Source organism: Rana temporaria, chromosome 6 (genome assembly GCF_905171775.1).
Source record: "Rana temporaria chromosome 6, aRanTem1.1, whole genome shotgun sequence".
Lineage (NCBI taxonomy): Eukaryota > Metazoa > Chordata > Amphibia > Anura > Ranidae > Rana > Rana temporaria.
The window spans coordinates 205,763,753-205,789,278 of record NC_053494.1 but is presented as its reverse complement, the minus strand read 5'-3'; the positions used below and the strand labels follow the sequence as shown (position 1 = coordinate 205,789,278).

The window sequence follows — 25,526 nt, the reverse complement described above, 5'->3', positions numbered from 1 at the left end:
AATTTTCCCAGCGTGCATTGCTCCAAATGACGTCGCAAGGACGTCATTGGTTTCGACGTTTACGTAAATTATGTCCGGCCGTATTTGCGAACGATTCACGCAAACGACGTAAAAAATTCTAAACTCGGCGCGGGAACGACAGCCATACTTAACATAGGATACGCCGCACTTACCCCTGCTATAGGGAAAAAGCCGAACGCAAACGACGTAAAAAAAAAAACGGCGGGCAGTCGTTCGTTTCTGAATCGGCGTAAATGCTCATTAGCATATTCAACGCGTAAAAGACACGGAAGCGCCACCTAGCGGCCGGCCTGGAATTGCAGCCTAAGATCCGACGGTGTAAGTCACTTACACCTGTCGGATCTTAGGGATATCTATGCGTAACCTGATTCTATGAATCAGCCGCATAGATACGACCGACGGAACTCAGAGATACGACGGCGTATCTCCTATCTGAATCTGGCCCACTGTGTCCATGTGCATGCCTCACTGTGCCCATGCCTCACTGTGCCCATGCCTCACTCTGCCTCACTGTGCCCATGCCTCACTGTGCCCATGCCTCACTGTGTCCATGACTAGACTTATGTTTAACATGGAAGTATATGGAAGGGGTGCCCGGCTTTAAAAAATCCGTTCTCCCTGCCCGTAGGTCCCCCAGACAGCAAACTTTGCACACTTGTAGAGGGGAACTGGGGTCGGTACCGGTACCCCAAAGTCCGGGAGATCAGGCGCAAAAAGGTGACTCGAGTATAAGCCGAGGGGGGACATTTTCAGCACACAAAAAATGTGCTGAAAAACTCGGCTTATACTCGAGTATATACGGTATTTGTACATGGCGGCAGCCATCTTTGCTCTTCTTATACCCCTGGTTCTCTTTCCTGCTGTGTAGTGCTACACAATGGTTTCTCTTTACTGCTAATTTTCACAATACAAATCTATCAAGTCTGCTGACTCGGTGAATAATCCCCAGAGAGTCCTTTATTTTCAAAGACTGGGCATACAAAATCGTGTGCAGCTCTGCATAGAAACCAATCGCCTTTTCAAAGTTTTATTGTCAAAGCTTAATTGAACAAACTGAAGTTAGAAGGTGAGTGTCCACCATGCACAGCACCAGATTCTGAGTGATCCGGTTTTAGTTGGGCTGCATTCAGACTTCAGCGTTTGAATCTGCTCGCTATTTGAAAGCGCCGATGTGTGAATGATCAATCGTGGGACTCACATTTGAGATGCCATTCATTTGATAGACCACTCAAATCCCAGTGCGGGTCTGCCACGATGGTCGAGTGATAAATTGCGCTGCAATCATGGCAACCCGCATTGCGGTAAGCATGTCGCCCAAAAGTAGCCCCTGAACTTTTTTTTGGGCGACATGCTTCCTGGGATTGCAGCAAGATGTATCGCGCGACAATCGTGGCAGACCCACACTGTGATATGAGGTGTCATTGAAATGAATGTCATCCCAAATGCAAGTCCCGCGATTTGTCATTCTGCCCGCGATTCAAAATGCTGACGTGTGGATGTAGCCTAAATCTCCATCAGTGCTTCCGATATCTTGTGTCAACCATTCTGCAGTTAGGTAACAATTGTAGTTTTGGATACTCCATCAGCAAGATCTCTCTGCCTTATACAGTGCCTTGCGAAAGTATTCGGCCCCCTTGAACTTTGCGACCTTTTGCCACATTTCAGGCTTCAAACATAAAGATATAAAACTGTAATTTTTTTTGAAGAATCAACAACAAGTGGGACACAATCCTAAAGTGGAACGAAATTTATTGGATATTTCAAACTTTTTTAACAAATAAAAAACTGAAAAATTGGGCGTGCAAAATTATTCAGCCCCCTTAAGTTAATACTTTGTAGCCCCACCTTTTGCTGCGATTACAGCTGTAAGTCGCTTGGGGAATGTCCCTATCAGTTTTGCACATCGAGAGACTGAAATTTTTGCCCATTCCTCCTTGCAAAACAGCTCGAGCTCAGTGAGGTTGGATGGAGAGCGTTTGTGAACAGCAGTTTTCAGTTCTTTCCACAGATTCTCGATTGGATTCAGGTCTGGACTTTGACTTGGCCATTCTAACACCTGGATATGTTTATGTGTGAACCATTCCATTGTAGATGTTGCTTTATGTTTTGGATCATTGTCTTGTTGGAAGACAAATCTCCGTCCCAGTCTCAGGTCTTTTGCAGACTCCATCAGGTTTTCTTCCAGAATGGTCCTGTATTTGGCTCCATCCATCTTCCCATCAATTTTAACCATCTTCCCTGTCCCTGCTGAAGAAAAGCAGGCCCAAACCATGATGCTGCCACCACCATGTTTCACAGTGGGGATGGTGTGTTCAGGGTGATGAGCTGTGTTGCTTTTACGCCAAACATAACGTTTTGCATTGTTCCAAAAAGTTGGATTTTGGTTTCATCTGACCAGAGCACCTTCTTCCACATGTTTGGTGTGTCTCCCAGGTGGCTTGTGGCAAACTTTAAACGGCACTTTTTATGGATATCTTTAGGAAATGGCTTTCTTCTTGCCACTCTTCCATAAAGGGCAGATTTGTGCAGTATACAGGGACTGATTGTTGTCCTATGGACAGAGTCTCCCACCTCAGCTGTAGATCTCTGCAGTTCATCCAGAGTGATCATGGGCCTCTTGGCTGCATCTCTGATCAGTCTTCTCCTTGTATGAGCTGAAAGTTTAGAGGGACTGCCAGGTCTTCGTAGATTTGCAGTGGTCTGATACTCCTTTCATTTCAATATTACCGCTTGCACAGTGCTCCTTGGGATGTTTTAAAGCTTGGGAAATCTTTTTGTATCAAAATCCGGCTTTAAACTTCTCCACAACAGTATCTCGGACCTGCCTGGTGTGTTCCTTGTTCTTCATGATGCTCTCTGCGCTTAAAACGGACCTCTGAGACTATCACAGTGCAGGTGCATTTATACGGAGACTTAATTACACACAGGTGGATTATATTTATCATCATTAGTCATTTAGGTCAACATTGGATCATTCAGAGATCCTCACTGAACTTCTGGAGAGAGTTTGCTGCACTGAAAGTAAAGGGGCTGAATAATTTTGCACGCCCAATTTTTCAGTTTTTTATTTGTTAAAAAAGTTTGAAATATCCAATAAATTTCATTCCACTTTATGATTGTGTCCCACTTGTTGTTGATTCTTCAAAAAAATTACAGTTTTATATCTTTATGTTTGAAGCCTGAAATGTGGCAAAAGGTCGCAAAGTTCAAGGGGGCCGAATACTTTCGCAAGGCACTGTATCTGACTTTGTTCCTGCACACCTGGGAGATTTGTGTGTTCTCTTCAACTTTTCTGTTCCTGCTCCTCCTGTTACATTCTCCATAATATATTAAAATTTAAAATAAAGAAAAATATCCCACAGCAGCTAGGAGGGTTTTTTTTTATCAAGTTCCCATTGCTCTAGGTCATGGTGTATCCAGTGTTAGTTCAGCCTATAATAAGGCTTATCTGTAGTACAGTGAATATCTCCTAAACTTGCACAATTTAGGAGATGTCACCGGCTGCTTCAACCGTCAATGTCACCGGCACTGACCACACACTGATTGTGAGGTCTATTCACAGTGCTGTGCCACAAAACCGTGACTCGCGGGCATGTGCAGGAGTAACATAATCGCTGCCCAGCCAGAACGGGCGTGAACATGAGCTGACATGCCGCTGGAGGGCTTCGTTTTACAGGTATGTTTGCCTAAAACATACCTGCAGGGGGACCTTTTTTTTTTTCTTTAACATAATTTACTGAGTGAACACAGAAATGTGAAATCTTTATCTGCAGTTCATGTTATTAACAGATTAACTGAATTTCATGATTACCTTTGCCCCTGCCTATGAAATTTCAGTTCTATAATGTTTTTATAGTATCACACTAGGCTATACATTCTAGCTTCCAGCATGCACCTGACTTTTTTTTTTTTTTTTTGCAGGAGATGCTGGCTATGCGGAGAGTCTCTTTTAGGAAAAGTGCCTTTTGAATACCTCGATTTCTCCTTCTGTTCTACCCGCTGTTTACAGGAACATCGCCGGAGCCAGTCCAGCAAATCTGAGAAGTAACTACTTGTCCTCTAACAAGAGGAGATGGTGTGTCCATGAACTGTGAGCTACAACACAGGATCACTGCTGCAGCCAGTACTTACCTCATCCCTAAAGATGGATCTTGTGAGGACCATCAACAGAGGACCCAAAGTCTTCATACAGTTCATAATTTGTATATTGCCCAATAAATGTAGGAGATTTTGGTGCTCAGACCAAATCAAAATAACTGCTTTTAAATTAAAGGAAGGAACCCTATCATGAAAAATCCTCGAGCCACTGCTTGTATTAAGAACACAGCAACCCTTTCCAATAGAAAAGAAAAGTGCTTAATAAGGACCCTGCGAACATACATGTTTAGAACTTGGATCCGTGTGTGGTCACTCCTCATCGTGCCATTACTACTACGCTGGAGGAGTCTTCCATTCCTGGCATAAATCACAGGGGCATGTACAACAAGAGTTTCTAAGTGAAAAATCAACGAGTAAGAATATTGGAAGTGCTGTCAGCTTAAGAAGCTAAGGGCCAGATTCTCAAAGGGCTTACGACGGCTCAACGCCATTTGCGCCGTCGTAAGTCCTAATCTGGCCCGCTGTATCTATGCGACTGATTCTTAGAATCAGTTACGCATAGATATCCATTAGATCTAACAGGCTTACGCTGTCAGATCTTAGATGCAATTTTTTTTCCCGCCACTAGGTGTCGCCGACATTGTTTTCCCCGTCGTCTATGCAAATTAGCTATTTACGCGAGATTCCCGAACGTACACGCGGTCGACGCAGTGAATTTACGACGTTTTTGTTGCATTTGCGACGCGTAAAGTTGCCCCTGCTATATGAGGGGCAACCAATGTTAAGTATGGCCGTCCTTCCCGCGTTGAAATTTAAAAATGTACGTCGTTTGCGTAAGTTGTCCGTGAATGGCGCTGGACGCCATTTACGTTAACGTCGAAACCAATGACGTCCTTGCAACGTCATTTAGCGCTATGCACGTCGGGAAATTTTAGGGTCGGCGCGGGAACCAGCCTAATTTAAATGATCCACGCCCCCTACCTAGATCATTTGAATTAGGCGGAGGATTTACGCCACGTCGCCGCAACTTTACAGGCAAGTGCTTTGTGCATCAAGCACTTGCCCGTAAAACTTGCGGCCGCGTAGCGTAAACGAGATACGTTACGCCCGCATAGTTTTACGCCAGTATACGAGAATCTGGCCCTATGAGCCGAGTTCTTCAATAAAGAGTTTCTTTATATGAGATCTCCAGAGCATTTAAGGAACTTTGTGGCTTTCCTGTGCTAATAGCAATGTCCTGAAAGTAGGATCATGGGTGCACAGTGCCATGTGGGGACCACAACTCCTGGCACTGCAGGGGGTTCCAAATGCCTGGACTTTCAGACAGTTGAATTTCCACTTGGTGATAAGGGGGGTCTTTTGGTGCTCTGGAAGGCTTGGATTGTCATGCTCGAAGCCAACACAAATTAAGTGAGATGGTGGACAGGCTGACTAATTAACGAAATTCGTGTTATCCATCACAATTTTAGCCAACTGTATCTAATGAATAAATATTTATTATTATATTACAGATTTTGAGATACATTATTTTTTTTTATTTTTTTTAATCCTTTACTCGGATGAGTGATGTTTGGTGAGATCCTACTAAAGCCACTTAGGGTGAAATGCTTACGTGGTTGTTACCTTGGGGGCAATATGGATTTCCAACAAGATATTATTTTGGATTAGTTGAGCTTTGGCACACCTTTGTGTTGTTAAATTGGAGTTCCACCCAAAAATTGAACTTCCGCTTTTTGGAATCCTCCCCCCTGCGGTGTCGCATTTGGCACCTTTCAGGGGGAGGGGGGACCTGTGTAATCCAGATATTTGCTCCCACTTCCGGGCATAGATCACCGCGAAGACTTACGCCACGTCCAGCGCCTACTCCCGACCCCCCCCCCCCGCCGTTTTCTGGGAGACACACAGGTCCAAAAAAACAGCAGGGACCAGTGGGATCTCGCAAGTGCAGTATGGAACCAGGAAGTGAAGCCGCAATGCTTCACTGCCCGATTCCCTTACCGAAGATGGCGGCGGCAGCACTCGAGAGCTGAGGGACAGATCAGCTTCGGGACCCGACATCGCGGGTGCCCTGGACAGGTAAGTGCTCCCCAGCCGCAGGTCCCCCAGACAACAAACTTTGCACACTTGTAGAGGAGAGATGCATGTGTGCCAAGTTTGGGGTCCGGGGGGAACCTAAGACCAGCTGGTACCGGGTCCACAAATTTACCGGAGAAATGACCGTTTAACATGGGAGTCTGTGGAAGGGGTGCCCAGGTTTTGAAAAATTGGTGCTCCCCGGCCCTAGGTCCCCTGTACAACACACTTGTAGAGGAAGAGTGGGGTTACATGTGTGCCAGTACCGGGTCCCCAAATTCCAGGAGATCAGGCGCAAAAAGGTGACTCGAGTATAAGCCATGGGGGGCATTTTCAGCACAAAAAAATGTGCTAAAAAAACTTGGCTTATACTTGAGTATTTACGGTGCATGTACTCCAGAAATACTCTTGTGGAAGCAATGGCAAGAAAATACATCTATTGTTTTTTCTCCCCCACCCCGACAATGGTCAGCTGGAATGTTAGTCTTATGGTGCACATGGATGTACATTAAAAGCTGTTGCTCAATACAGCTGGGGAATCACAAGATCTACAAGTTCTTTTAAGAATACAATATCTGCCTTACACAGTCTTTTAGAATATAGAGAATTTTATTATTTACGTTGTCATTGCCCACCATTAGAGGAGATGGTTTTTGGCACTGTGCACCTCTAGGTCAAATCTGATCAACCTGTGGCCTTCAAACTCTTAGAAAACACATAGCAGTAGCTGCCTGCTTGGACTTGTAGTCCTCTGGATCTCAGAGGACCACAGCTTTCCCATTTCTAGTTCTACCAGGCTTCACACTTTTTGATTATGAACCAGAAACTTTTCTTATTGGCAGAACAGCACAGCCATAGACCATCCCAGGATATTTATTTCCCTGGCCACAGATCTCGGCTGTCTAACTGAGAACAATAACACTTTGATGTGACATTATAATAAAATTGTATTTTGTGCTGTTGAAGATCGACGATGAACCTCAGTAGATGGGAACGGCAGAATCTCATCTTCCTGGTAAAATGCCGTTCAGGATGGGTCGGTCCAGAAAGATGGCCTCGGGCCAGTCTGGAGCATGTTCTAGTTCCAGTATGGTGATGCGATTCGGTTGCGACAGGCTCAGAATATTGCTGGGTACATACAGGGTAATCTGTGGCCCTCGAGCAGGCCAGTATCTCCCGATGTTGAAGCCGTTTATCCAAACCTGGCCCTGCAGGAAAATAATAATTAACCAACGAGAATACAACATACAAACAAATAGGTGGATTTCTAGCATGGGCAGAACAATACATAATGTTACCATGACCTTGGCCTTGCAGTAAATTGGACACAGAAAACAAGCTTAAACCCCTTGAATGCATAGAGCTCTGAGATACAGTGGGGTAGATTCAGAAAGCAATTGCGTCTGCGTAACCATAGATACGCAGCGCAATTGCTTTGTTGCGCCGGCGTATCGACTTCTCCTGATTCAGAGAGCTCAATACGCCGACTGCAGCCTAAGATATGACTGGCATAAGGCTCTTATGCCGTCGTATCGTAGGCTGCAATCTGACGCTGGCCGCTAGGTGGCATTCCTGTAGTGGTCAGCGTAGAGTATGCAAATTGCATACTAACGCCGATTCACAACCGTACGCGCGCCCTACGTACGCAGTTTACGTCGTTTACGTTCGTCGGGTTCCGCGTAAGGCTGCTCCTGCTATTAGCAGGGACAGCCAATGCTAAGTATACCCGTCGTTCCCGCGTCGCAATGCACTTCGGGAACGTGCCTAATTTAAATGATCCACGCCCCCTACAGGATCATTTAAATTACGCGCCCTTACGCCGGGCATTTTTAAGGAGCGGCCGCGCAAATTACGTAGCTACTGCTTCATGAATGAAGCGTAGCGCACGTAATTTACGGAGGCGCAGCGTTAAAACAGTACACTGCGCCTCCGTAAGAGGGCGCAATTCGTTCCTGAATCCACCACATTGTAGTGCACCGCTTTACTAAAAGTGGTCCCTTTTTTTGCGTTTTGGTACGTATGACAACCCAATTCAATTAACCACTTGCTTACTGGGCACATAAACCCCCTTCGTGCCCAGGCGAAATTTCAGCTTCCGGCACTGCGTCGCTTTAACTGACATTTGCGCGGTCGTGCAACGTGGCTCCCAAACAAAATTGACGTCCTTTTTTTCCCACAAATAGAGCTTTCTTTTGGTGGTATTTGATCACCTCTGCGGTTTTTATTTTTTGCGCTATAAACAAAAAAAGAGCGACAATTTTGAAGAAGAAAAAAACAATATTTTTTACTTTTTGCTATAATAAATAGCCATTTTTTTTTTTTTTTAAATAATTCTCAGTTTAGGCCGATACGCATTATTCTACGTATTTTTATTTAAAAAAATTAAATAAAATCGCAATAAGCGACTGGTTTGCGCAAACGTTATAGCGCCTACAAAATAGGGGACAGAATTATGATTTCTTTTTTACTAGTAATGGCGGCGATCTGCGATTTTTATTGGGACTGCGACATTACGGCGGACACTTTTGACACATTTTTGGGACCATTCACATTTATACAGCGAACACTGCTATAAAAATGCATTGATTACTGTATAAATGTGACTGGCAGTGAAGGGGTTAACACTAGGGGGCGAGGAAGGGGTTAAATGTGTAAACTGGGAGTGTTTCTAACTGTGTGTGGGGGGGGGGTGACCGATCTGTGTCCCTATGTACAAGGGACACAGCATCGGTCTCCTCTCTCCCTGACAGGGCGTGGATCTGTGTGTTTACACACAGAGATCCACGTCCTTGTCCGTGTATCCGTCGATCGCGGCTGCCAGGCGGACATCGCGGCCGCCAGGCACGCGCATCGGCACTTCAGTGATGCCGCGGGAGCTTGCGCGCCCCCCCAGTGGCCGGAGGACGTCCATAGACGTCCTCCCGGCAATTGAGAGCCACCTTGTGGCCGTCTTTTGTCAATTGCCTGGACGTAAAGTGGTTAAAGCAGACCTTTCACTAAATTTCACATCAGAATGCAGCTCTGCCTGCTGATGTGAAATCATCCAAATGTCCTTTGTTTGAAAACAAAAAAAGTGAAAAGTTATTTTGTTACCTTGGTGTGTTCCGACTTTCTGGTCTTTTTAGGCACTGGTGACGTAGGCAGGGCCTCACAGATGTCCCCGGGGATGGCTACGGCACCAGGACCTTCCATGGAGATCTCATTCCTAAACTGAGATCTTGCAAATCTTTTACTACGATATTCGGCCGCTAGCGGTGCGGTTTTAACCCCCGCTAGCAGCCGAAAAGGGTTATTACCGCCCCCAATGCGCCTTTGTATAGGTACATTGCGGGCAGGATTACCGCAGTTTCCCATTGATTTCAATGGGAAGGAGCAGTAAACAGCCCACTCCTATACCACTCCAAAGATGCGGCTAGCAGGACTTTTGGAGCGGTCCTGCTAGCGCACCGCTTCCGTGTGAAAGCCTTCGGGGCTTTCACATTGAAGCCTGCAGGGCACCATTTTTTCAGGCGGTGTAGCAGCGCTATTTTTAGCGCTGAACCGGCTGCAAAACGTGTCAGTGTGAAAGGGGTCTAGGTGTAGCAATATGTTGCTAAATGTTGTACCTTCATTAAATGTAACCATATTGCTACACTTAGAGGCTCCTCTCTTTTTCATACTCAGTTGTGACATGACGCTACTCTTATATCAGGACATCGCTTGTATATCAAGGCAACATTTATGAAAACATTTTGCCCGTCTTGCAAAACGCTCTCAAACCAAGTTACTCTCAAACCAAGGTTTTACTGTATTTAGTAAAAAGATCATATTTCGTTTCCTTTTTTTTGTTACCTTTGTCCATTTGGGAAGTTTTAGGAATGTGTCCCCCACTGCGCTGATTTGAAACGTTCCGCTGTAGAAGGTCGGACCACTTCTGTTCTGCAAATTTGCATTCATCCTGATGTTATTGTCTGGGACGTGCGGCCAGCCTGCTGCAATTTGGCCATCTATATCCAGCGAGTACACCACCCAATCTCTGAGGATGTCACCCCCCAGAGTCAGGTTTCCCACCAAACCCTAGAACAATAAAAAAAAACATTGCGCCATAAAAAAAAAAAAAAAGAAATACATGGACTGCTGTCCACACACTGCTAATAAAAAGGACAATAAATGTGCTTCCCTTTCAGTTGCGTGTTCACAGTAGAAGGAAAGTGATGCGATTCTCATTACCTTGAATTCATTCACAACTGCCCCAAAATTGATCCTCCCCATATTTTCCACCAGAACATCCAGATGTTCTCCTGCGATCCCCGTCACATTGACATCCTTGAGGCTGTCTCTCTCCAGCACACCGCAGAATCGCTGTGTAAAGAAAATACAAGCTTGCATGGGAAATAAAAAACTATTTTCCATCTTGCTGGTGCCAATAAACAGGGTTGTGTTCTCTTACTGCTCATTGGTACTCACATTAATGAGTAAATAATTGGCCCATCATTGGTGTCAGTGGGAGGAAAAGCGCCCCCATTAATGGTGTCAGTGAAAGGAATAGCGCCCCCATCATTGGTGTCAGTGAAAGGAATAGCGCCCTCATCATTTGTGTCAGTGGGAGGAATAGTGTGCCCATGATTGGTGTCAGCGGGAGGAATAGTGTGCCCATGATTGGTGTCAGTGGGAGGAATAGTGTGCCCATGATTGGTGTCAGTGGGAGGAATAGTGTGCCCATGATTGGTGTCAGTGGGAGGAATAGTGTGCCCATGGTTGGTGTCAGTGGGAGGAATAGCGCCCATGGTTGGTGTCAGTGGGAGGAATAGCGCCCATGGTTGGTGTCAGTGGGAGGAATAGCGCCCATGGTTGGTGTCAGTGGGAGGAATAGCGCCCATGGTTGGTGTCAGTGGGAGGAATAGCGCCCACGGTTGGTGTCAGTGGGAGGAATAGCGCCCAAGGTTGGTGTCAGTGGGAGGAATAGCGCCCACGGTTGGTGTCAGTGGGAGGAATAGCGCCCACGGTTGGTGTCAGAGGGAGGAATAGCGCCCACGGTTGGTGTCAGTGGGAGGAATAGCGCCCACGGTTGGTGTCAGTGGGAGGAATAGCGCCCACGGTTGGTGTCAGTGGGAGGAATAGCGCCCACGGTTGGTGTCAGTGGGAGGAATAGCGCCCACGGTTGGTGTCAGTGGGAGGAATAGCGCCCACGGTTGGTGTCAGTGGGAGAGGTGGTTAAGGATCATTTGTGTCAGTGGAAGCAATAGTGCCTCAAAGGCCAGATAAAGGCAGGCAAAAGGCCACAGTTTGGAGACCACTTGTATAGTGAATTGGAGTGTGAGGAATAGTGTCTTGCATCTGTAGGTGGAAAAGTGCCCCAAGGGCCGGATAAAGACAGGCAAAGGGCCGTAGTTTGGACACCACTGCACTAGATAATGGTTATCAACACAAACCGTAAGGGTGAATCTCCCAGTGAGGGCACAGACAGCAAGCCTGGACTACAATCGCCTATTAAGTATGAAGCATTGGCCCATCCCATACTTCATATGAAATACTTTTATTTCTTTTTTTCAATGAATACAATTAGGTAGATTCAGTAAGAGTTAGGCCGGCTTATCAGTAGATAAGCCGACCTAACTCAGAATCTACGCCGACTTATGTTTAAGTGTATTCTCAAACAGAGATACGCTTAAACATATCTAAGATACGACGGCTTGCGCCGTCCTATTTTAGGTTGCAATATTGAGGCTGGCCGCTAGGTGGCGCTTCCATTGCGGTCGGCGTAGAATATATAAATTAGTAGATACGCCGATTCACGAACGTACGCCCAGCCGCCGCAGTACATTTACGCCGTTTCCGTAAGGCATTTTCAGACCTAAAGTTATTTCCATCTATTAGATGGAATAGTAATGTTAAAGTATGGCCGCCGTTCCTGCTTTGAGATTCAAAATTTTTACGTTGTTTGCGTAAGTCCTCCACGAATAGCGATTTACGTCCACGTCGAAATCAATAGGCCCGTGCGGCATACTTAGCCGCAATGCACACTGGGGATTGTAGGCGCCCGGCGCATGCGCAGTTATAAATAAACGTCAAAAACATAAGGTCAAGCCCCATTAAGATAAAACACGCCCCCTTACACACATTTGAATTAGGCGTCCTTACACCCGCCCGCTTTAGGCTACGCCGCCGTAACTTAGCAGGCAAGTACATTGTGAATCATGTACTTGCCTAGCTATCTTACGGCGGCGTAGCCTAAACACGCTAAGCTACGCCGCCGCAAGTTTAGCAAATGTACCTGAATCTACCTAATTGTGTTCTCTGAAGAATGTGATGATCATGAGATCAATTCCCCTCCTCTCCACCTTATCCAATCAGAGAATGCCTTATATTCCTAAAAAAAAAAAAAAAAAAAGGCATTCTATGAATGGTGGCAGTGCCAAGTGAGTGACCCCTTGTAGTCATTGTGCAGAGGGGAAGGTGCTCGGCATAGGACTGGGTAGATCTCTGCCATGACTGTAGTAGTGCCGACTACAAAGCAGAATGTCCGCTTCCCCAGCAGCCCTCTTTTTATGAAATATGCACACTTGTGCCAAGCTGGACCAATGTAAGTATGCAATAAAATCTCACGCCTGGCATCCAACTTTATAATGTACGCACGAGTACAGATATAAATTATCTTATTTCACTTAAAACATTGTGTAGCATTGATCTATAAGTACATTTATAGGACATAATAACACAGTGACGACTTATTACCCCGCCAACTGAAATGTACGCCCGGTCATGGACGCCTGAAACTTGCGATGAGAGAGGAGTGAGGATCGGGATGTCTGAGGGTAGGCTGGTCCTATACCATACAAATCCAAAAACCTGAGACAAGACAGAGGACAAATTAGTTGAGTTTGGCAAAGATTATTTAGTAGATATACATGCAGCAGGAATGCAGACCTTACCTGTTTCATATCCTCAAAGGTAATGGGGTATTGGGTCACAAAGGGGTCACCTCTCGAGAAAACCTCTAAAAGATCTGCAAGATCACCAATCTGTATATAAAAAAAAAAAAGACCAATAAGGATTCCAGTCTAAAAAACAACATACCTGAATACTAGAAGAGGGCTATGAACAAAGTCAACTGGATGAGCAGATTTCATTAAATAATTAACATTTGTTGGGTGATAGTTCTTTATGGCCGATAATTACTATATTTTCCACTCAGCATTACAGGGTCAAGAAATTAACTTATAGGCTTTGGCAAATTCTGAAAAATGACAAAACTGAGCCCGGTTTTACCACATAGGTCCAACATCCTCTTCAAGAAAGTGCCCTTCCTTAGGGATAGGGTAGCCCCAAGCCTGGTAGAGAAACCTAAACAGCTCAGACTGTTTAAGAGACTGTAGCTTCTTCCCTTGTAGAAGATGTGGGGTGTGAAAATGCACTAATTCTAACATGTCTAGGGCCTCTTCTTTAAACTCCAAGTCACTGTATATTCTTATATTATTTGTGAATTTATAACTTACTCTACGCAGAATCTTGTTTATTTACTGCAGTGCCCTTGTGGCCTGTAGTACATTGGAAGAACCCCAAGAGCACAGCAAACTAGGGTCAATGAGCACATGTCAAACGTTAACAACGAGCTCAAGGGTCATAGCCTTTCAAGGCATTATGCCCTAGCCTAGTGCATAATAAGGACCCCTCAAGTCTCAAAGCGGAGTTCCACCCAAAAGTCGAACTTCCGCTTTAAGCACTTCTCGCCCTCTTGCATGCAATTTTTTTTGGTGGGGGGGGGGGGATATCTAGTTTTGACAGGTACCCAGCTCCCACTTCCAGATAGACCGCCTAGGCGACTCCTCTCCTGATCATGTGTTCCTGTCCCCTGATGACATCAAACACATCAGGTGGAGTAAATGACGAAACTCATCGGGATGAGCAAATAATCTGACGCCATGATGCACGCACGCCGAGCAGGGTGGCTGTGCTTCCATGTTTTGTGCTTGTACATTTTTATGCTTTTATCATTTTAAATAAAAAAGGAGGATTTTTTTTTAAAACTGTATTACACTATGTGGGGCCTTTTCTTTTCATCTGGTCATGACCTAATCACTGACCTCTTATACTTTAGGGGTCTTGTCATCTGGTATGAGGCCTGTGGTTTGTGGAGGAGAATGTCACTGGCTGCTCTAATTGTCACAGTTGTGACATTACTTCATATATTACATCAGCGGATGCTGGATTTGCATACAATGGGCCAGATTCAGCAAAGAATTACGCCGGCGTATCCATAGATAGAAAGCAAGATACGCCGACATTAGCCTAAGATCTGACTGGTGTAGTTCTCTTACGCCGTCGTATCTTAGGGTGCATTCTCACGCTGGCCGCTAGGTGGCGCTTCCGTCGTTTTCGGCGTAGAGTATGCAAATTACCTAGATACACAGATTCAAAAACGTACGTGCGCCCGGCGGTAGTTTTTTACGTCGTTTGCGTACGGCTTTTTCGGCGTAACGTTGCTCCTGCTTCTATGAGGCGCACGCAATGTTAAGTATGGACGTTGTTCCCGCTTCGATTTTTGAATTTTTTACGTTGTTTGCGTAAGTCGTTCGCGAATAGGGCTGGACGTAATTTACGTTCACGTCGAAACCAATATGTCGTTGCGGTGTACTTGGGAGCAATGCACACTGGGATATGTACACGGACGGCGCATGCGCCGTTCGTACTAAACGTCAATCGCGTCAGGTCATCACACATTAACATAAAACACGCCCCCCCATCCACATTTGAATTACGCGCACTTACGCCGGCCCCATTTACGCTACACCGCCGCAACTTACGGAGCAAGTGCTTTGTGAATACTGCACTTGCTCTTGTAAGTTGCGGCGGCGTAGCGTAAATACGATACGCTGCGTCGCCGTAACTATGCGCGCCCCTACCTGAATCTAGCCCAGAATCTCTTGTGTTTTTTTTTTATATTTTATATAACTTTCACATTAACTTTTATCCAGAGCTTTTTTTCTTAGAAAATAGGTGCAGGAACTCAACCACGACCCCGTTCAGATTTCAAAAACAGTAGTCTTAAAGGGGCATTAAATACCAGGATTGCATTACATACAGAGTGCAGAGTTTAGGGGGTTGTCACTTGTAAACACAGAAACCAGATTTCTGTGTTTACAAGTGATAGTGGTGAGCAGGCACCAAAGGGTCTGAGCCAAAGGTGGTGGAACGGAGTTCCCCCAAGTTCCCCCTGAAAAAAAGCCCTGCTTTTATCTATATGGAGTTGTAATTTTTTATTATTGTTTGTACATGGCAATTTTTGCACAGTTGTTTGCGCAATTAAAATGCACTATGTGTCCTGTGATTTATATTTTCATAGTTTATTTTTAAGTACAGCACTAGGCTTCCATCATAGCCATATATTTATCTAAATCTCAGGTACTTACCTTATTCAAAGAGACTAAACCATAGTAATATTTAGGAGTGGGGGGAGGAAAGGGTCCTTCTGGCACTGACTGGAACTGGAAAATATTAGAATTACGAATAATGTTAAGAAATCTAATCCACAGTAATTGTGTTTGTAAAAATCCAATGCACAACCACCACTAAAAATACATCCAAAAGAAAAAAAAAACACACACACACACAAAAAAAAAAAAAAAACAAGAGTGTTGTTGCTGCTGAACACTGTATGTGTTCCCACATCCAATACTGTACAGATATATAACAAAAGTGCATTGCAACCTCACAAAACCTTCCTCATCAGATGCACATTCATATACTGCCCCTGTTGACGGCTTTAAGCCGAAACGCGTCCGCTTTGCATCATTGCACCCCATACTGCTTTTATTTCTACATATGTGATCACTTTTATCCTTTTTTGTATGTGACCATTTTTTATCATAATAAACCTGTAGTGGTTTTATGACCTGCACCATTTGGAGCACTCTTTTGTTTCTTTTTTTTGGAGCCCATATGAACTGGCCCACATCTACTCTGCAGCAGAAAGTCCATTGGTTCATCATTTCAGCCTTCAGGAGAAGTCATCCAGATTGTCTGGTCATCCTGTGAGACCCTGCCGCATTGATTTTGGTCTTTTAGGACCACAAGCACATCTGACCCACTGTTACATAACAGATGAGTCCATCTCACACGGCATGACCCCTTTCACACTGAGGAGTTTTTCAGGCGGTACAGCGCTAAAAATAGCGCTGCTATATCGCCTGAAAAACTCCTGCACTTCTCAACCTCCTGGTTGAGAAACACTTCTCTAATTCAATATAGAAATTATGCAACAAATTAAGTCAGAAAACACCTTATCTGTATACAAGTTTATAAAGTGCATTCATCCATTTTTCGCCCTAACCTGACCTAACCCTCCCTGTCCATTGATGCACACTTCAATATGGAGGGGGACAATTCTTAACAATCCATGCCACGGCCGCTCTGACCAACAGGTATAGAGGGAGAAAGGAGCAACTATGAACAGCAATGGGGTGATGTGTAATGTCGTGAAAATGCTGAAATGCAATGGATCGTGAATGCCTGTCCAACAATTCACTAATGTCAATAGTCAGTTTGGCAAGCAACCAGTAGACATCAAACACTGGTATGGCGCAAAGCTATGTAAGGCAAGCTTTTACAAAGTAACTTTACCTTGAAAACAGTGGGGTAGATTCACGTACCTTTTACGGTGGCGTATCTCCAGATACGCCGCCGTAATTTGAAATCCGCGCCTGCGTATCGTTACGCCGATTCTCAAAGGCAGATACGCTTAAAAAAAATAGGATTCCTCCACCGACGTAACTTGATTGCGGCGGCGTAGAATTGTGTGCAACGTTGGCCGCTAGGGGCGCTTCCGTTGTTGTCGACGTAGAATATGCTAATTACCTAGATACGCCGATTCACAAACGTACGTACGCCCGTCGCAATGTATTTACGTCGGTTACGTTAGGCTTTTTCGGCGTAAGGTTGTTCCTGCTATTAGGAGGCGCAGCCAATGTTAAGTATGGCCGTCGTTCCTGCTTCGAAATTTGAATTTATTTTTTACGTTGTTTGCGTAAGTCGTTCGCGAATAGGGCTGGACGTAATTTACGTTCACGTCGAAACCAATGCGCCGTACTTGGAAGCAATGCACACTGGGATATGTACACGGACGGCGCATCACGTCAATCATGTCAGGTCATCATACATTTACATAAAACACGCCCCCCTTCCACATTTGAATTACGCGCGCTTACGCCGGCCCCATTTACGCTACGCCGCCGCAACTTACGGAGCAAGTGCTTTGTGAATACTGCACTTGCTCCTGTAAGGTACGGCGGCGTAGCGTAAATACGATACGCTGCACCGCCGTATCATTGCGTGCCCCTACCTGAATCTACACCAATGTTTATAAACACAGTGCAAGTTGAAAATGTTTAATAACCCATAACGGCCAATGAGAAATCAGCTTTGACACTGTACTGTTTAATGGCTGCAGGTGGAAAGAACACATTGAATAGGTTATAGTGTATTGGTGCAGGAAGAGGGTTACCTTGCTAATCACAGAGCGGATTGCCAGCAATTTATCGGTGGGGTCTCCCGCCTCTGTCAGAGGTGCGTCATAATCGTAGCTTGTTGTAATCGGCTTGTACGTATACTTGAAGTCGGCGCCTATGAATAAAAACAAGGTTACAATTTGTACAAATTTAAAAAAGGCGTCTCAGCTATTCCAGAAAATTATCCCATGAATGGCAGAGATTCTCCACTATAACGATTGGTACTTCTAGCAGGTTCATGAGCCCTCAGCTTGTTTTAAAGCATTGCAAACCTTTCTACCTGCACCTTGTGTTTGTCACCTGTATGGATCATGTGGTTTCATGGCGTCATTTGTTGCCCTATACACACAGCCTATAGTACAGTAAATCTTCACATCCTGAGATCAGAAGCTTCTGTTTGTGTTCAAACATGAGGTATGCCCTATGGCACTGCACATGCTAATGCATGACCTCTGTCTGTAGTCTAAGAACTGACACTTCCTGTGAAGAAATCCCACAATCCCTGGGTCTCTAAGTCTAGAATACTGCAGGTGAGAGCTGCACAGTAATTAGATCTGACATAGATACAAACAGGCAGAGCAATGAAGGGAAGAGACGCGTTTCATCACACTAGTACCTTCTAACCCACTGCTACCATCAGAGCTTACATTTTAAATAAAACCATCTCTTACCATTCCAGTAGCCAAAGTTGGTGCCTCCTTCAAACATATACCTGCATAGGAAGTACATAAAACAGGTTAGGTCAGATGTCAACGCTGTCCACCCCAACCAGTCATCCTATTATCAGGTGACCATGGCTCATAATTTGCCCCAGTCTAGAGCTCACATATTGACGCTGGCTCCAGTCTCCAGAATGTCTTGTAGACCTCGGCTCACTTGTTCAGCTGAGCTGCTAGCGTGTTTCTCCCCCCAGTAGTCCAACCACCCCGTGTAATACTCAGAATTTACCTGAAACAAAAAAGCATGCAAGAGTATGTCAGAGGTCCCGTCACACTAAATTCATTTTCTATCAGATTTTTCAACAGAGCTTTTCCCCCTTCTGCAAGATGAAGTCATCTCATGAAATGTGGACCGCACACGCTCCACTTTCTGGTCTACGCCTAGCAAGGGTAAATTAGAAGACAGCAGCCATGGGTAAATTTTCTATTTTTGAAATTCTGTTTCATCTTTTCTTTGGCCCTTGCTTAACAATGGGTGTATAGTATAAAGCCATTTGGCTCCGTATGCATGGACATGGGGGGGGGGGGCAGTGTGGTGTGTTGAAGATCCACAAGATGCACAAGTATTATGTGTAACATTCAGTCCAATGTTAAGTCGCAGCTGCCTAGTCATCACATTGTTGCCTCTGGGGAAGGAGCCGTCACGTACCGGGTAGGAGTCTGAAATGACGAGGTCGACCTCTCTTGTATCTCCAGCCCAAGCCCCACTGGAGGTGGAACAGAATCAGTTACGCATAAATTCTGCTAAGATACGAGCGGCGCAAGTCTCCTACGGCGTCGTATCTTGGGGTGCATATTTACGCTGGCCTCTAGGTGCCGCTTCCATTGATTTCCGCGTCGAATATGTAAATGAGCAAGATACGCCGATTCACGAACGTACGTACGCCCGTCACAATTAGTTACGCCGTTTACGTAAGACATACGCCAGCGTAAAGATAAAGCAGGTCCATAGGTGGCGCAGCCCATGCAAGGTATTGACGTCGGAACAAGCGTATCTTTTTACGTCGTTTACGTAAGTCGTACGTGAATGGGGCTGTGCGTAGGTTACTTTCACGTCACAGGCATTGAGCCGGCGTATCTTTGGGCGTAAATACGACGTGATACTGAGCATGCGCGCGAATGCGCCTTTCGTTCGGCCATGTATCCACATGGGGTCACGCTTAATTTAAATACAACACGCCCACGACCTGCCTACTTTGAATTACGCGCGCTTACGCCGGCCGATTTACGCTACGCCGCCGTAACTTAGGACGCAAGTGCTTTGTGAATACTGCACTTGCCTCTCTAAGTAGCGGCGGCGTAGCGTAAATAAGATACGCTACGCCCGCACAACGTAAAGCCGCCCTACGTGAATATAGGCCTTAATGTGTAAAGGCAGGCGTCCCAATACTTTTGACAATATAGTGTATGTTCTTTTTATATGTTATAAGGTGATGACATTACCAGAGGTCCTCTGGGCTGCGCTCTTCGCAGTAATTCAAAGGCTTTTGTAGCATTGTCCGCTGAAACAAAAAATAAAAAATATATTTGGTATTAGGAATCATTACAGACCGGTTCTATTTACAGTGGGCAAGATTCAAAGAGCAATTGCGCCTGCGTAACCATAGTTACGCAGCGCAATTGCTTACTTGCCCCGGCGTAACGACTTCTCCTGATTCAGAGAGCTCGTTACGCCGACTGCAGCCTAAGATATGCGTGGCATAAGGCTCTTATGCCCTCATATCTTAGGCTGCATTCTTACGCAGGCCGCTAGGTGGCGTTCCCGTTGTGGTCAGCGTATAGTATGCAAATTGCATACTAACGCCGATCCACAACGTTACGCGAGCCCTGCGTACGCAGTTTACGTCGTTTGCGTACGGCGGTTTTTGCGTAAAGGCTGCCCATGCTAAAAGCAGGGGCAGCCAATGATACGGATACCCGTCGTTCCCGCGTCGCGAAATTTGAAATTTACGTAGTTTGCGTAAGTGAATCGTGAATGGCGCTGGACGTTCACTTTGAAGCAAATTACGTCCTTGCAACGTCATTTACCGCAATGCACGTCGGGAAAGTTTCCCAACAGAGCATGCGCTCTACGCTCGGCGCGGGAACGCGCCTAATTTAAATGATTCCCGCCCCCTACGGGATCATTTACATTAGGCGCCCTTACGCAGGGCATTTTTGAAGAGCGCCCACGCAAATTATGTGGCTACTGCTTCATGAATGAAGCGTAGTGCAAATAATTTGCGTAGGCGCAGGGTAAAAAGGGTACACTGCGCCTCCGTAAGGAGCACGCAGCTGTACCTGAATCTACCCCAGTGTTTTCTTCTGCATTTTGCATTTTACACATTTCATTACTAATGAGTCATATCAGTCATGAGCCGGGACAGTCACTTCCCCAATCCATATTCTGGTTCCTATTACTGGCTGGTTTCATACAAGTCCCCGGCCTACAGGGCATTTCCTCTTCTCTTATGTTTTAGGCTGCATTTGCTGTATAGCATTTTGTGAATGCTCACAAAACATGTAAAAAAAACATGGGTTTCGTTAGTGGTTCCATTATTAACCACTTAAGCCCCGGACCATTATGCAGGTTAAGGACCTTGCCCCTTTTTGCGATTCGGCACTGCGTCGCTTTAACTGACAATTGCGCGGTCGTGCGACGTGGCTCCCAAACAAAATGGGCGTCCTTTTTTTCTCACAAATAGAGATTCCTTTTGGTGGTATTTGATCACCACTGCGGTTTTTATTTTTGGCGCTATAAACAAAAATAGGAGCGACAATTTTGAAAAAAAATGCAATATTTTTTCGTTTTTGCTATAATAAATATCCCCCAAAAAAGATATAAAAAAACATTTTTTTTCCTCAGTTTAGGCCAATACGTATTCTTCTACCTATTTTTGATAAAAAAATAAAAAATGAATCGCCAATAAGCGTTTATCGATTTATAGTTTTATGGCATTTTTATTAATATTTTTTTTTTTTTACTACTAATGGCGGCGATCAGCGATTTTTTTTTCGTGACTGCGACATTATGGCGGACACATCGGACACTTTTGACACATTTTTGGGACCATTGTCATTTTCACAGCGAAAAGTGCTATAAAAATGCATGTGTTTACTGTGAAAATGACAATTGCAGTTTAGGAGATAACCACTAGGGGGCGCTGTAGGGGTTAAGTGAATGAATGAATGACTTGTATAGCGCTACACATGCAAACTGAATCGCCTCTAGGCGCTTTTTTCCAGCCAATGTCTGCTTGGCTGGTGCGGTCATTTTACCCCGTAGGATCTCGACGCGCTTGGGACACACAGTCATACACACAGATATACATATATATATATATATATACTGGGCCAATTTTGACAGATCCAATTTACCTACCAGCATGTCTAAGTGTGACCTCATATGTGTTTCTAACTGTAGAGGGGCGGGGCTGGACGTGTGACGTCAGTGATCACCTTTCCCTATATCAGGGAACAGACGATCACTGACATTGCCACAATTAAGAACGGGGAAGCTGTGTTTACACACACCTCTCCCCGTTCTTCAGCTCCTGTGACCGATCACTGGCGGCGATCGGGTCCGCGGGTCCGGCCACAGAGCTTCAGACCAGTTCGCGAGCGCGCCGGCGTGCTCGCGACCCCACGGCTGGGCTCTTAAAGAGGACGTACAGGTACGTGCTTGTGCCCAGCCGTGCCATTCTGCCGACATATATCGGCGTGAAGGGGTCCTTAAGTGGTTAATGGCACCACAAACGTGGCAAGCAGACAGGCATCCTGCCGCACATATACATAATTGTGATACATTTGCCTATATGTCTCAGTGTACTGCTCCCTGCTAGCCATGTGTTAGAGGTAGAAAGGAATTTCATGTGTGATTCATTCCTCTGACAGGTTATTGACGTGCTAATGTCCCCTCACTATTCTAAACGTTAATTGATCTATTGTGTTGTGTGAAGAAGATCTGTGTTTACCCTTAAAAGATGTTTATTGTATCATCAGGCTAAATGATTAGAGAAGTAGTATGTTAATTATTCTGATTGCTTCAGTGTATTAATTAACTCCACTGATGTCTTTATCTAAAGAAACGTGTCTGCATGGTCGGCTCCGACTTGTCTCCTATAATCTGTATGGGAAACCCCATTGTGTGAGGGGGGGCGTTCCTAACAGGTTGTAACCAGTGCTTTAACTGGGCCGGAACGCGGCGGTACTCAGTACCGCCACTTCCAAAAATGGCCCCGGAGAGTACCAGCACCTCTCCGTGCGACCCAGTACGTAGGTTTCCCGTACCGGAACGCAGCCCCAGGCCAGGAATATGATGATCAGTGGCGGAACTACCGCCATAGCGACCCACGCGGGCACTATGGGGCCCGCAGCCGAGTGGGGCCCGCTGATGGGGAGGCAGATCGTGGGCTTTGACAGTTTCAGAACCGATGCTGTGTATCTCTCCCTTCTGTCGGCATCATTTCTGTAACTGTCACAGCGCACCGATCTGCCTCCCTGTTCTAGCCACATGTGATCCTCCTATAGGTGCCTGGTCTCCCCCCAGCGCTGCCTGCTTTCCTCTCCCTAAAAGCTGGGGGACACTGTGAGAGCGGGGGAGAGCTTGCCTGTCTTAATGCACAGGCACTTCTGTGAACTGCCCAGGGGTCCTAGGTGCATGGGGGGCCTTTGAAGTTTCCTCCCAGCAGTGGTAACAGGTCTCCTCACGTTGGCTTTACAGGTCAGTTCTGGCTGTGTCTGCAATGCTCTCTCTCTCTCCCTGGCATCTTCCTCCCTTCCTCAGCCACTATCTGGCCGTCCTGCTCCCTGTCGTCCTCACACAGATCCATTCATCTTTGCCTGTCACACTGCTCCTCTCAGATGGTTGTTATCTCTCCCCCTCCCTTCCCTGACTTTTCCCTGCAGACACTTTACCTTCACACATGTGTGTGTGTGTCCCAGGATCTACAAACATTACAAATGTCTGGAACAGTGGCTGCTGGTGCTCAAAATTGGGGGGGGGGGGCGCAAAAAAAAAAAAAAAAATTGAAGCCTCACTGTGCCCATCACATGCAACCACTGTGCCATGCCACCAAATGCAGCCACTGTGCCATCAATTGTCACCACTGTGCCATGCCATCAAACAGCAACTGTGCCATCAATTGTCACCACTGTGCCATGCCATCAAACGCAGCTACTGTGCCATCAATTGTCACCACTGTGCCATGCCATCAAACGCAGCCACTGTGCCATCAATTCGCACCACTGTGCCATGCCATTAAACGCAGCCACTGTGCCATGCCATCAAACGCAGCCACTGTTCCATCAATTGTCACCACTGTGCCATGCCATCAAATGCAGCCACTGTGCCCCTTAATTGTTGCCACTGTGCCAATTGTCACCACTGTGCCCTTTAATTGTCACCACTGTGCCCCATGATGCCACTGTGCCCATTGTCACCACTGTGCCCCATGATGCCACTGTGCCCATTGTCACCACTGTACCCCATGATGCCACTGTGCCCCATGATGCCACTGTGCCAATTGTCACCTCTGTGCCCTTTGTCACCACTGTCCCCCATGATGCCACTGTGCCCATTGTCGCCCCTTTCCCTGTAAAAAGCACTTACCTGAATTTAGCATTTATGTTCAGTAGCTCTTTCTACAGTAGCTCTTTTTCAGGGTACTTTCTAAGGGTATTTTCATGTTCAGTATTGGGGGGGGGGGGGGAGCACCGGCGCCTAATAGAGTACCGGCACCTCTTTTGGCCCACTTAAAGCACTGGTTGTAACCACATATAAGCTGAGTTTTTGTGTCATTAAAAGTGTCTTGTTCTAGCAGTAAGCTTGGCATGTGTGGCTTTCTGGGCGATTCCAGGGATATCCCTCCTCGTGGAATATTGGGGTGATTTTTGTTATGGGAAGAAGGGAACGTTGACGGGGATATCATACCGATACCGTCACAATAATGTAGGAAGAGAGAGGTTAGAAAGGGCTGACTGTCTTGCAATATGAATGGTCGCAGTAGCTGCCTGAACTCGGCACAATTAAAAACTGCGATGTCTGCTACTGACCGGGTCCAAAATCCACCGTGGCAAGGAGCCCCTGCAGGGTCCCGCACCGGAGCTCTTTGTCTGTGTTGCCATCGGTGGTGAACAGAACGACGTCATCGCCCAGGTAGATTCGGAAGGTGGTCAGCAGATGGCGCAGGTAGCTGTAATCGCACGCATAAAAGCTGCCGTACTCGTTCTCCACCTGCAGGAGAAGACATAAAAACCTAAATTAACATAAAAAAATATCAGTGATTCTTATTCTTCTACATGAAGCGGAACTTCCATCTCTCTCTCTCTCATCCATCTATTGACTATGTTGAATCCCCATGCTGCTAGCATTAGAAAATAGATAGGAAAGTAGATCATATTTACTTGTTTTTTTTACATTTCTTTAGTTACTTCCTGGTTTCTTGCCTAGGAAAATGATGTCATACCAGTGGCGGCTGGTACTCCATTTTTTAACCACTTAAGACTCTGACCTTTAGGCAGCTAAAGGACCCGGCCAGGTTTTGCGATTCGCCACTGCGTCCCTTTAACAGACAATTGCGCGGTCGTGCGACGTGACTCCCAAACAAAATTGGCGTCCTTTTTTTTTCCCACAAATAGAGCTTTCTTTTGGTGGTATTTGATCACCTTTGCGGTTTTTATTTGTTGCGCTATAAACATCCCATATATCCCCCCAGCACTCTGACCCCTTTACACCCCAGATATCCCCCAGCACTCTGACCCCTCTACATCCCAGATATCCCCCCAGCACTCTGACCCCTCTACACCCCAGATATCCCCCCAGCACTCTGACCCATCTACACCACAGATATCCCCCCAGCACTCTGACCCATCTACACCACAGATATCCCCCCAGCACTCTGACCCATCTACACCACAGATATCCCCCCAGCACTCTGACCCCTCTACACCCCAGATATCCCCCCAGCACTCTGACCCCCTCTACACCCCAGATATTCCCCCAGCACTCTGACCCCTCTACACCCCAGATATCCCCCCAGCACTCTGACCCCTCTACACCCCAGATATCCCCCCAGCACTCTGACCCCTCTACACCCCAGATATCCCCCCAGCACTCTGACCCCTCTACACCCCAGATATCCCCCCAGCACTC

The 25,526-nt window shown here is 46.0% G+C and overlaps 2 protein-coding genes across 2 annotated transcripts in view; one reads left to right on the top strand and one right to left on the bottom strand.

Annotated features, from left to right (window-relative positions):
• Positions 1-4,318, top strand: part of ANKZF1 (ankyrin repeat and zinc finger peptidyl tRNA hydrolase 1) — a 53,095-nt gene extending 48,777 nt beyond the window's left edge. The window contains exon 16 of the mRNA XM_040358150.1: positions 3,943-4,318. Within this exon, the coding sequence (XP_040214084.1) occupies positions 3,943-4,069 (127 nt within the window). The 3' untranslated portion in view covers positions 4,070-4,318. The remainder of the gene's footprint in view (positions 1-3,942) is intronic.
• Positions 4,319-6,782: 2,464 nt separating this feature from the next.
• Positions 6,783-25,526, bottom strand: part of GLB1L (galactosidase beta 1 like) — a 32,725-nt gene continuing 13,981 nt past the window's right edge. The window contains exons 6-16 of the mRNA XM_040358149.1: positions 24,428-24,608; positions 19,838-19,896; positions 18,502-18,623; positions 18,347-18,387; positions 17,672-17,790; positions 15,582-15,656; positions 13,104-13,193; positions 12,907-13,020; positions 10,402-10,533; positions 10,024-10,248; positions 6,783-7,400 (exon numbers count right to left, since the gene is read on the bottom strand). Of these exons, the coding sequence (XP_040214083.1) occupies positions 7,197-7,400; positions 10,024-10,248; positions 10,402-10,533; positions 12,907-13,020; positions 13,104-13,193; positions 15,582-15,656; positions 17,672-17,790; positions 18,347-18,387; positions 18,502-18,623; positions 19,838-19,896; positions 24,428-24,608 (1,362 nt within the window). The 3' untranslated portion in view covers positions 6,783-7,196. The remainder of the gene's footprint in view (positions 7,401-10,023; positions 10,249-10,401; positions 10,534-12,906; positions 13,021-13,103; positions 13,194-15,581; positions 15,657-17,671; positions 17,791-18,346; positions 18,388-18,501; positions 18,624-19,837; positions 19,897-24,427; positions 24,609-25,526) is intronic.